The sequence below is a fragment of the Arctopsyche grandis genome, chromosome 2, assembly GCF_051622035.1.
Source record: "Arctopsyche grandis isolate Sample6627 chromosome 2, ASM5162203v2, whole genome shotgun sequence".
NCBI classification, from domain to species: Eukaryota; Metazoa; Arthropoda; class Insecta; order Trichoptera; family Hydropsychidae; genus Arctopsyche; species Arctopsyche grandis.
This window is the reverse complement of record NC_135356.1, coordinates 29,848,318-29,861,375: the sequence shown is the minus strand read 5'-3', so window position 1 is coordinate 29,861,375 and position 13,058 is coordinate 29,848,318. Positions and strand designations below refer to the sequence as shown.

The window sequence follows — 13,058 nt, the reverse complement described above, 5'->3', positions numbered from 1 at the left end:
AGTCTTACACGATATTTTTGCACCATCGTAATGGCGGAGGATCCATTTACTTATATTGATGACCAAAATGAGCAATATGGCAAAGTATGAAAACGATCGGATAAGAGGCAAATTTTTCCTGAATTGTAATCGTAAGTGAAACGTAAAGGAGGTATTTAAAAACCGTACTATGCAAAGTGTGAACAGTATCAGTTATTATAAAAACTGTGTCAAACCCTTCAGGTATGAACACAAATTACCGAAACACTATTTGCTTAAAATCTAATATATAATTTCGAAAAAGACTTTGTACGCTTATATGTATGTAAGTATTTTTGGTTGGGAAATTCGGAAACAAAACAAAGTTTCTACGACGATTCGATATTTTTTTTCGATTCAAATAAATTTAATAAAAAAATAAATGAATATTTACTATTATATTCGTCATGTTTAAGCTATTTATATTACAAATACTGAGCGGATCTGGGTTTATCAACTAGTTTATAATATGTATAATATATATTATGAACATTTATAAGATTGTAAATAGGTTTTTAAGCTTTTTCCACTTAAATTGATTTTTATTTTATAAATATGAAAAATTATATGTACATATGTGTAGTTTTTATGAATTCATTAAAACGAAACGAGATTTTCTTTATATGGTCTTATTTGTTATGAATAATATTACTACTAAAAATTTAAATCTTTATAAGGGTACTTAAAATACCTAATCTAGAAATACATTTCAAATGTCGAAATTATTTAAAGAGTATAAGAAATTCCTGACCACAATCGAGAGATGAAAAGGATCACATCTACAGCTTAGGCATTTAATATCATATTATCACTCTGTATGACATTTATTACTGTCGTAGCTAAAGATGTTACGATATACTCTACGAGAAATTCGTTTAAAAACAAATTTCATGAGAATCTTTTGATTAACAGTAAAATATTTCGTTGAATACAATTATTTTGTGATAAGACTTATGCATGATATAAACATATGTATATGTACATACATAATTGAAAACTGTTTGTTAAAAAAATCAGTTTGACTACAATATCCGGTTCATTCTGATGTTTTCAATAATTAAATGACTTTGATAACAATAGCTTCATCTGAGAAAAAGCTACATAATACAACAAATAAGAGACTTATCTGCCATTTTATCTACATATAGATAAGTCTTTACAAATTACTTTGATGTAATTTTCAACGTTAAAATAAATGTATATAATATTATACGATACATTATTATTACAGGAAGACGTGTCGTTATTTCACTAAATATTTAAATTTGCAGTAGATAATAAATTTTCTCTAAAATAAAACTTGGCAATGAAATACGATACATTCATATTAAAAAATAAAACAATATTTACTTAGCACAATTTTGATATGAATTGTAAATTGGTTTTTGAGCTTTTTTTCCTGTTATGACTTTAACACTTACATTAAAATAAGATAATGTTATAAATTTTATACTAATAATAAAAATAATGGGTAAAATACATTATGATCTTTGGATCAATAGCTATGTACATATATATACCGCTATTTGGCGAAATGTTTTTTCTGATTTTTCAATATAGAAAAGTATCTTGTTGAATGTTTCATAGTCCGATTTTTCTTTTAAATAATATAAAAGTATGTCTTTCACTTAAATGGACAAAGCTATAAAGTTTTAACTATTAATCGTAAGCATTGTTTCAAATAATCCATTCGGAACAGTATATTTGAGTAACGGTTTTATGGAAAAGCTGTATTGTCAATATATGTATTTGTTTTATAAATGTACCTTCTACTATATGAAGATTAATGTTTATTTATATGTATGCCACTGAGTTTTTCCATTTTAAACCGCAAAGCTCGATAAACTATCAAAGGCCTTGTATTTGAGCCTTAAATCGAGGTAAAAACATATTTAAAAAATTCAATTTTATACTTTGTTCCAACTTTTACTCGTAAGAGCAACGTCGGGTATATTACCTATATTTTTATCAATACATGAAAGGCATGAATAAATTGTAAATTTGAAAAATATTTCTGTCATTATTATTCAAGAAAGAAGTCTCATTAGCATTTTTCCGTTTTTAAAGTTTGTTTTTATAGCTTGATATATGGTTTTACAATATTATAAATATGTGTATATGTATGTAGGTACAAAAAAAACTGACGATCAATCAAACTCACCTGAACATTTTGGATTGCGAAACGAATCTGTCAAGCTCGTAGTTCCATAACTTTTCATCAGGCCACTGCTTAATTTATCACCACCTATTTAAAGCGAAATACAAATGTTAGATAATATGTATGTATAAGCCAAACTTTTAGTGCAAACAATATATATATGTATTTATTTATTTATTTGGAAAATTTACAGTTTATTAAGTTACATAGATTGATAGTAAAAAAACATAATTATGTTAAGTAAACCATTAATAATTTTCACATATAGGTAAAAAAAAGAAAAGCTCAAACATTTAAAATAAGAAACAAAAATGATAATAGAGTAAGAAAGTTAGAGAAAACAAAAAGAAAAAAAATAGAAATAACAGTACAATAAAAATATCAAAATAATAAGAATAATAATATGATAAAAATTATGAAATAATAAGAATAATAATATGATAAAAATTATGAAATAATAAATATAATATAATATATAACAAAAAACAAAAAGACAAAATAAATACATCAAAATAAAAATTCATAATCACAATCGTAAATTTTCAATAAAATTAATCATCGAAAAACAAATTTGCAATAGTCACTCTAGCTTGTATAGCATTAATATTAAATAAGTCAAACATAGAAATTGTTAAAATTAGTGTGTTGACGGTGGAGCTTGCACGCTAGATGAATGAACTTCTTCCATAATTAGAAAAAGTATTAGGTATGTAAAGGAGCTCATTACATCTAGTCATTCTATTTGGCACACGCAATGATAGTCTGCTCAATAATTGAGGACAGTCGATCGAGCCGTTAAGGATGTTCAAAATTGTTGAGATGTCAGCTATCTCCCTTCTTTTGACAAGTGGAAGTAGATGCTGACACCTACAAGCATCTTCATAGGAAGTATAGGATAATCCAAAACGGCTACTGATGTACCTCAAGAATCTCTTCTGAATGCGCTCCAATCTGTCTCTTGCACCAGAGTACTCTGGGTTCCAAACTTGGGATGCAAACTCAACAATACTTCTTACGTATGCACAATATAGTATTTTGTATGATTTAATAGAAGTAAAGCATTTGGAGGACCGGATGACGAACCCGAGGGCCTTCGACGCTCGAGCTACAACATTGTCAATATGTTTACTAAAGGATAGATCAGAGTTTAAAAAGACTCCCAAATCCCTAATTTCCGATACCTTGTCCGTTGTCGATGTCCGTTGATTGAATGAGGAAAGTCAACTGGACATATATAGTATTCTGGTGAAGGTTATGCAGGAGCATTTTGCTACATTAATTTCCAACTTATTTATGCTGCAATAAGCCTCTAGCCTGAACAAATCATCTTGTAGGGCCAAAGCATCATTTCGGTTGTCTATTCTCTTGAAAATCTTCATATCATCAGCAAATAATAGTAAACTTGAATTCTGAAAACATTTTTCAATATCGAAGATGAAGATATTGAATAATAGAGGTCCCAAGAGGGAGCCTTGCGGAACACCAGAAGGAATATTCATCCATCTCGATATAAATCCATTTAATAAGACAGCCTGTGATCGACGTGTAATGTATGAGGTGAACCATCTATAGAGATCACCATGAATACCGATCTGTAAAAGTTTTTCAAGGAGAATATCGTGATCAATCCTGTCAAATGCCTTACTATAATCTGTATATATAGTATCAACCTGAGACCGATCGTTCATGGTATTAGTAACAAAATCATTAAATAGTAGTAAATTTGTTGTAACTGAGCGTCCTTTCTGAAAACCATGTTGTTGCATACTAAGAGATTGCGAGATAGCTGGAAAAAGTTGGTCGTACACTAATTTTTCTAGTATCTTAGCAAATATACATAGCTTTGATATAGGCCTGTAATTGGAAATTTCGTTTTTTTTCCTTTCTTATGTACAGGAGATATGAATGCTGATTTCCAGATACAAGGTACAAGGCCCTCACTAATAGATCTTTTATAGATAATGGTTAGTGGCAAAGTTAGGCTTTCAGCACATTTTGAGATAAAAATTGGAGAAATTAAATCTGGGCCTGCTGATTTATGAATATCAGTTGATTTCAAAATATTTAATACTTTTTCACTTCGAATTTCAATTGATCCAATTTCAGAGGAAGTTGTGACAGAACAGACGTTGGTTGGTAAGGGTTAAGAGGAAGTCGATTGATTAGAGACAGGTTTAAGGAACGTCGAGTAAAAGAAGGAAGAAAACAAATTACAAATGTCCACCCCCGTACCAGCAGTAATGTCACCATGATACAGAATATGAGGTAGGACGTTGTTTTTGTTCCTTGATTTAATGTAGGACCAGAATGCTTTGGGATTCAAGGAAATGTCGTTTTCTACTTTAGTCATATAATTTTTGAAACATTCTTTCTCTAAAGTTTTTGCCCGATTGCGTAATAGTACAAAGGTATGATGGTCAGCCAAGTTGTTATAATTTTTGAATTTCTTAAAAAATTTGTACTTTTCCTTCAGGATTTTTTTTAGGGGTGCAGTATACCAAGCGGGAAATTTTCTACTTTGAATATGTTTCTGTGGGATATATTTATCCCTTAAATTATATATATATATATATATATATATATATATATATATATATATATATATATATATATATATATATATATATATATATATATAAGATTATAAAATGAATTTACAGCATCATCAAGAGAAACAGTATGTAAATAAGACCAAGAAACAGAGTTTAATTCATTTTGAATCTCGTTATAGTTACCAAGATCAAAAAGGAATCTAGTATAAGGTTTAGATCTAAGTGATCGATAAATAGTTAGATCAGCAGTAATTAAAAGAGATTTATGATAAGGATCCTCAGGAACGAGAGGATCTAAACAGGCATCTACTACCAAATGTTCATTTGATAAAACTAGATCTAGAATACGGCCGAATAAGTTAAGTACTCCATTATATTGTTTAAAGTTACAAAAATGTAATGCATCAATAAGAGTCATTTCGGTGCTTCTTAATGAATTGATAGGCATAAGTCCTCATCTGGAGATATCCTGGGACCATTGGATATTACTTAGATTGAAATCTCCCACGATTAAAAATCTATCATCCGGGTAGTTTGTTGAAATAGTAGACATGTTTTCAAGAAAATTAGTAAGTTGAGTATTAAAAGAATTACCTATGTTCTCAGAACATAAATACAATACACATACATGAAATTTGAGAAGGTTGCGATCATTAGTGATGTTGCGTAAAGTGAGATATATCCACATATCCTCCACAGAAGAGTGCCATTCTGGACGTGAAACAACTCCAAGTTCACGCTTAGTAGCTACAAGGCAACCACCACCACGTTTTTGGTTTAATCTAACATAATTACGATCTCTTCGCCATACTATATATCTTTCATCAAAGAGTTCCTTATCACTTATAGTGTCCATCAACCAAGTTTCAGTAAGCAAAATAATATCATAATTGGACATGTTTATATTTCGTAAAAAAATATCAGTTTTTGTACGGAGACCACGTACATTTTGATAATATAAATTAATAGAATCCATTAAGTAGTCTCAGAAAAATCATAAAAAAAAGGTACACATATATACATATATGTGTATACAAATGCATATAAACACATATACACATATATACAATTATACACGAAAATACACATGTCCATATGCATACATACAAAAATATGAAACGGATCAATAGAGTAGGAAGATAAAGCATATGGAAATAAGGATCATGGAAAGTACACAGGATAAAATATAGCAATGTAATAAAAATCGGATAAATTGTAAAACGTAAATAGAATTAGCAATTAATGAGTACGTAGTGATAGACGTGTAGATATCCATAAGCATAAATATCAGTAGTTATGTGTATATGTATATAAATATACATAAACTTGCATCCATAGAAGTGATACGGAATTACCGAGCAAACCATCACTCGTGATACCAATTGAATTATAATATAATAAATAAAGCGAATTATATAGTTGTTTGGCAAGTATTTGTACATAATATAATAATAAACAATGATTTAGATGACAATTGACGATAGAATTGAAAATAAAGTGCGTTTAGAAACATAAGAAATAACCAATAATTAATAATGAAAATAAAAACCATAATATATAGGTAGAATTGATAGTGCATAAAGATAGATGTATAAGCTTACATGCGTAGGTAAACATAGACATATGTATATAAATGAACATGCATTAGTAATTATAAATAAAGATATAGAATTATTGTTCAAATAATAATCATTGATGGTAGTAAATGAATTTGAATATATATTAATAAAGTGAAATATGGAATTAATTAGTTTATATTCTTTAATAATAATATTAATATTAAGATAATAATTCATAATAGAAGTGAAATTATAGTTATAAATAGAGCAAAATGTATGGGAGAAATTACAGTAAAAAATGTAATTGCATGCACAAGTATATGTAATTATAAATGAAGATATAGAATTAATTATCAAATAATAATTATTGATGATAGTAATTGAATTGAAATAAGTATTAGTAAAATAAAATATGGAATTAGTTAGTGTATATTCTTTGATAATAATATTTATATTAAAATAATTATTATTAATAAAAGTGAAAATATAGTAAAAAATATGGTGGAAAATACAGTAAAAAATAAAGTAAGAAATGTAGATATAAAATATAGAGAAGAGAATAACAGGATCGGTAAATATAATTATCACATAAAAGAGAAGGTAAGAAAAATATAAAGAAAAAATTAGAATTGATTGCTTATTCATTGAAAAAATATTTATAGAATCTTTTTTAAATCGTCCAAAGTCTTTATGTGCAGAATCTTTGAAGTGGAGTTTTTTCTTAAAAGTATGTTTGAATTTCTTACCCAGACGTATTGAAACCCCTTATCTTTAGCATAGGATTTTGTTTTGGTCAAAAGTTGTTTATTGGCAATGGTTAACTGATCATTTATGTAGATTTTGGTATTATCAACACCAACACCTATATCGTTAACCGTGAGATTCTTGTGTTTACGGGTAGTCGCAACAAAGTTTTCTTTAATATATCTATTGATGAAGCTCACTACAAGTAGTTTATCCGAAGTGTGGGTGGGAACTCTTGTGATATAATTAATTTCTGATTTTGGAATATTACAATTTACAGTTTTGGAGATCGAGTCAAAAATATTAAAGACGTTTTCATTATTTTTACAAGGATTCCTTTTATTTCCACATTGTTGAGCCTTAATCTCTGTTCATTGCTTGCGATTTTATTTTGTAATAACATCAACAATATTCTGAAGTGACTCAATGTCTTTCACTTTATCCTCTACTGCACTTATCCTATTTTCGGCCTCAATAATCTTTGAACTGTTGCTTTGAGGTCGCTAATATCAGTTTTTATCGTTTTTATGTCTTCTGCAAGCGACGGCAGGCATGATATGTTACGTTTAATATCAAGGATCTCCTTAAGTAGTGTACCCAATGACGGCGAAGGTGACTCGGTCAAAGACTGAGAACTTTGTGGATTACGGCATCGTGGACACTTCCATGTAGCCCTTTTAATAGCTCCCAATCTATTGTAGCCGCCTTCAGTAATGTTGGCACAATTAAAATCGTAATGTCTCTTACAATTACCACATTGAACACCATTAGAAAATTGCGTTTCACAAGATGCACAACACTGCATGATTGCCAAATTGAATTGAACTAAAGGTTGACAATCTATGAAATTCACTCTGCGAACGAGAATGTATGGACTACCCACTTGAAACTTGAATTCATATTTTTGTAATTATTATGAGTATATTGAGTATATTTTATAAGTACGAATTAAAAATAGCACAACAGGAACAAACTTTGTTGACAGATTGTTTGATTGACAAGACCGTTTAGGTACTTTAATTAAATATTATTTATGGAAGAGCTAATAACGGTGCGAATGCGTCATCGATCGACAACGATCGACGGCGAACTGATATTATTTATTTATTATTTATGTAGATATATAAAACATGAATACATTATGTATTATGTTGGGAACCAAAATAAATCAATTGAAATTGAGTTAAAAATAGTTTGTACAGTATTATTTAAGCGAATCATTGTAAAATGTATGTAAATGTATTCGCACATTTACCTTGAGTTTATTTCACAAACATTGTACACAAAGGAGATGAAAAGACTCGTAGCCAGAAATATCTGCAGACCACAAAGGAGACAAAAATTTAGACGTCGTTGTTTAAAAATATTTTGAATTTCTGACATACAGTGACTAACACAATCACGTTTATTCAGCCGATTGTATTGTGTTGTAAACAAAAACCTTATCTGATAACAGACGAGTCATTGATCTCTGAGAAACCGCTACGAAAGGCAAATGGCCAGAGACTACGTTTTCTAGTACTATGAAACACATGAATATATACATATTTATTCGCTTATTTCTGATAAGAAACAACATCGTATGTACATGAAGAAGTATAGTTTTGTAATTAAATATTGGTCAAAACTATTATCTTTCATGTGCATGCTTACATATATGTAAGTCAGATTTTTAAAAAGTATCGAAATTTATTCATTCTAGTTGTAATAAGATATATAAATTATTATTTTGAATAAAAATACCAATAATTTTATTTTACTACCGCCATCTATGTATAAAACTAAAGACTACATAGACGTCTCCCAGATTTAAAATTTTCAAACTTCAAACGCGTCTTAAACGATATTTTATCTCTATCGTAATGGTGGAGGATCCATTTACTTATGTATATTGATGACCAAAATGACCAATATGGCAAAGTATGAAAACGATCGGATAAGAGGCAAATTTTTTCCTGAATTGTAATCGTAAGTGAAACGTAAAAGAGGTTTGTAAAAATAGAAATATTAATAATGTACATATCATCATCATCACTTCGTCTCTGTATACTCTCATCCATCTTCCATCATCTGCCCTATTGTGTAAAATTAAAGTTGTATGGTAATGCGTTCCAGTTATCAGTAGGAGGAAAACGGGTTCGAAATCCACCCAGGACAAAATCCGACTTTAGTTTTTATATCGTATCGTATGTCGTATTAAATATTTACATACTTAAGTAACAACAAACAAACAAACGGTGTATCCCAAATTCGTTATAGATCACTGTCAAGCAAGGATACAATTTTACCGAAAATAGTCCGAAGAGTCGTTTTGGTATAGATCACTGTCAAGCAAGAATAAATACTACCCGGTCTCTGTGACGAGCCAGAATGTAAAATTACAGAAAACACAAATATCGGAAGGCAAAGATCGAAAATCGAAAGATCTTAAGTCGAAAGATCAAAAAAAGGGTGCATGGTAAACGGTACATACTCACGTACATACTCACTTAATTTGCGCGAGCAGGATACAACAGGAACAACAGGAACAGGCTTTTCCTCCCGTATTCTGCGCGCGCACATTAATACAGGAGGAAAAGCCTGTTCCTCTGGTTCCTGTTGTATCCTGCTCGCGCAAATTAAGTGAGTAAGTACCGTTTACCATGCACCATTTTTTTTTTTGATCTTTCGATTTTCGATCTTTGTCTTCCGATATTTGTGTTTTCTGTAATTTAACATTCTGGCTCGTCACGTAGACCCATATCAAATACATACATCGAAACGATATCTGACATATATGATGAGACATTACAAACATCTTATACAATACGATCAATAACATTTTTCATGTAACAATACGATTTTTTACATTCGATAAACAACCACAGAGACATCTATGGAGAGAAATATAGCGAAACCTGGTTTATAACAATAACTCAAGGTTTTGTAATAGAAAATTGAAGAGGAAAAGCCAATTTTACAGGAACCGTTTCAATGAAAAACAAACAAATTGGCAAATTCTGATAAGAAACGATCGACCTCGACAAAACAAGGTCTGGCGAACAACGAGACTCTAGTGGTAATCGAACCCGTGACACTCTGCATGAAACATTTCTGTAATTTAACATTCTGTCTCGTCGCGTAGACCCATGTATGTTTAAAACTATCAATAAAACTATAAATATTTATATATTAGAGATAACGAGAACCAATAGAGCAAATTTCATAAAATATGGAGTGAATTATAGGCGTTTAAACAATTAAAACCTTATACCGCCATATCAAGGCGAACAGGTTGAAAGATACGGGACGAACGCTTATTAAACGTCAGGAAGATTTACTTTCCGCGTGTTTAAAACGCGTTGTATACGATATTTTATCTCCAACGTAATGGCAGACGATACATTAACGTGCATTGATGACCAAAATGAGCAATATGGCAAAGTATGAAAACGATCGGATAAGAGATAAAAATGACCACTGACACGAAAGCCATGTGAAACGTAAAGGAGGTGTGTAAAAAAATTGTGCCACATGCACCACTGTGTGGTTTCGCCCTAAGACGTGCCTTGCTGTTCCTTTCAGTGTGTTTTCAACTCTAAAACTACCCGTTGAATGTCAACGAGCGAAAAAGTACGTGCATACATACATATATACAAAGTGCTTAAATTTGGAGTTTAGGTTTGATTAGATTGTATCCGAATTGAAAGGCGACCGCCCTCTGTGTTTGTTGATGAGTCGGCATGATTGTAGGGCCATTTGTTAGTGTGCACACCCATGCCGGCACGCGTCCTCTTCCTCTCATTCAATTAGACGCCCAGAACATATTTACCGACTGAAATGTGGCGTAAGTTACGCCCCAACCCTCGCTTCATTATCGCATTCACCCCGTATTTTTATAAAACGCTTTTTCACACATTCAAAAACGTGATCATAGATACATCTCTTCGAATTTTTGTATATGTAGGTATAATACATATACAAAATTGATATGAAGGGATTCCTTTATTTTATTTATAACTAGCTGAACCCGGCGTGCGTTGAAATGCCACAATAACGCTTGCAATTCCCGTTCCCGTTCCTGTTCTCGTTCCCGTTCCCGTTGCGTTCCCGTTTAAAGTGATGGTTGTAGCTCAACTAACAACGTCGTGGTATAAACCAACTGGTAACGTGGTTACCAACGAACACATTTCCTTGACTACACGGTTAATCGGTTGAGTGGTTTAGGAGCCTATACGAGACAGACAGACAAACAAACATTTTATATACATATGTAGATTATTATTCGTTTGTGTGAAAAGAGTTTTGAATTCTAATTCACTTAATTTTTATTTTTAAATATGTCAGCAAACGATTCCGACACATTAAAACATTTTAAGTACATACATACATATATATGTACATTCCCTTCTAATTACAGAAAAAGCAGTAAATTTGAAAATGTTGAATAAAATATAAAATAAGATAATATATATAACTCTGAAGAGAAACTTTGGAATAAAAAAATTCACTTCTCGTATTAATGAAAGTAATCATTTGGTAGCAGCAAACAGCCTGCTTCAGCCTTCACATCTTCCAAACTATCTATAGTATCTACTTACATATATAATATGTACATATAACAGAACATACATATGTTTTGAGAAACAGTCTAAGTGACATTACTATCTGTCAAGAAAGTAGTAGTGAAAATTAGACAAATACAATATAGATACACTTAGAAACAAAAAAACGTAAACGAATCTTTTTTTTTACTACGAGTATACTCCTCGTTTTATTGAATGCAATCATTTGGTAGCAGCAAACAGTCTATTTCGGCCTTCACGTATTCCTAACTATCTATCTATAGTAGCCATAATTAATTGCATATGATTTGATAAACAATCTCAATGATGATAATATCTGAAAATTGACAAATAATTAACTCTTTCATATATAAATGTATTATTTTTTAAAAAAGTGATGATCAAATATGAAAGACACCATTACATTACATACATATGTATGTATATGAAGAATTAACATATGTATATGTTGTGTAGTAATTTATAAACATACATATTATATGTATGTATGTAACCATTAAGCTTTAATTTGAATTCTAAATCAGGTATCAATTCCTTTCCTAAAATACTCATTGAAATGTTGATGGGCAAAATAAAAGTCAAGGGAGTTTACGAAGAGTCAATTTGAAATATTTAAAACGCTGCCATGAAGAGTTAGGTCCCGTATTGTATTAAGTATAGATCTAAGTATTGTACGTAGACTAATATCAATCTTTAACATACTGACCCAAACAATTAGGTGTTATAGAGGGGTCTACATCACGGCATCGAAAGGTTGAAAAATCGAAAAAGCAAATATCGGAAAGCAAAGATCGAAAATCGAAAGATCTTAAGTCGAAAGATCAAAAAGAATATATGCATGGTAAACGATACTATGTATATATAATATCGGTCTCCTTCACGGGACCGAAAGTGAAACGCCCGAAAACGCAAATATCGGAAGGCAAAGATCGAAAATCGAAAGATCTTAAGTCGAAAGATCAAAAAAAAAAAAGGGTGCATGGTAAACGGTACTATGTATATATCATATAATATATATGAGTGGCATGCGGTGAAATTATCTCTCTTCTTGTCATACAGCCTTGTTTAATGTGCGCGCGCAGAATACGGGAGGAAAAGCCTGTTCCTCTTGTTCCTGTTGTATCTTGCTCTCGTAAATTTAGTGAGTATATACGACGAGGGGGAGAGACCCTTTTTTATCTTTCAACTTAAGATTTTTCGATTTTCAATATTTGCCTTCCGATATTTGCGTTTTCGGGCGTTTCACTTTCGGTCCCGTGAGGCAGACCCATATAATATATATATCAGTGGCATGCGGTGAAATTATCTCTCTTTTTGTCTTGTTTAATATGCGCGGGCAGGATACGAGAGGAAAAGCCGGGTAGTATATATATATATATATATATATATATATATACTACCTGCTTTTCATATGTATTCCTGGTAAACGAACATTTTCGATTTTTCGAGCTTTCGATGCGGT

The 13,058-nt window shown here is 30.8% G+C and overlaps 1 protein-coding gene across 1 annotated transcript in view; it reads right to left on the bottom strand.

Moving 5' to 3' along the window:
• The window catches only part of Ets65A (DNA-binding protein D-ETS-3), a 117,070-nt gene that overhangs the window by 93,708 nt on the left and 10,304 nt on the right, over positions 1-13,058 (bottom strand). The window contains exon 2 of the mRNA XM_077445894.1: positions 2,180-2,263. Within this exon, the coding sequence (XP_077302020.1) occupies positions 2,180-2,263 (84 nt within the window). The remainder of the gene's footprint in view (positions 1-2,179; positions 2,264-13,058) is intronic.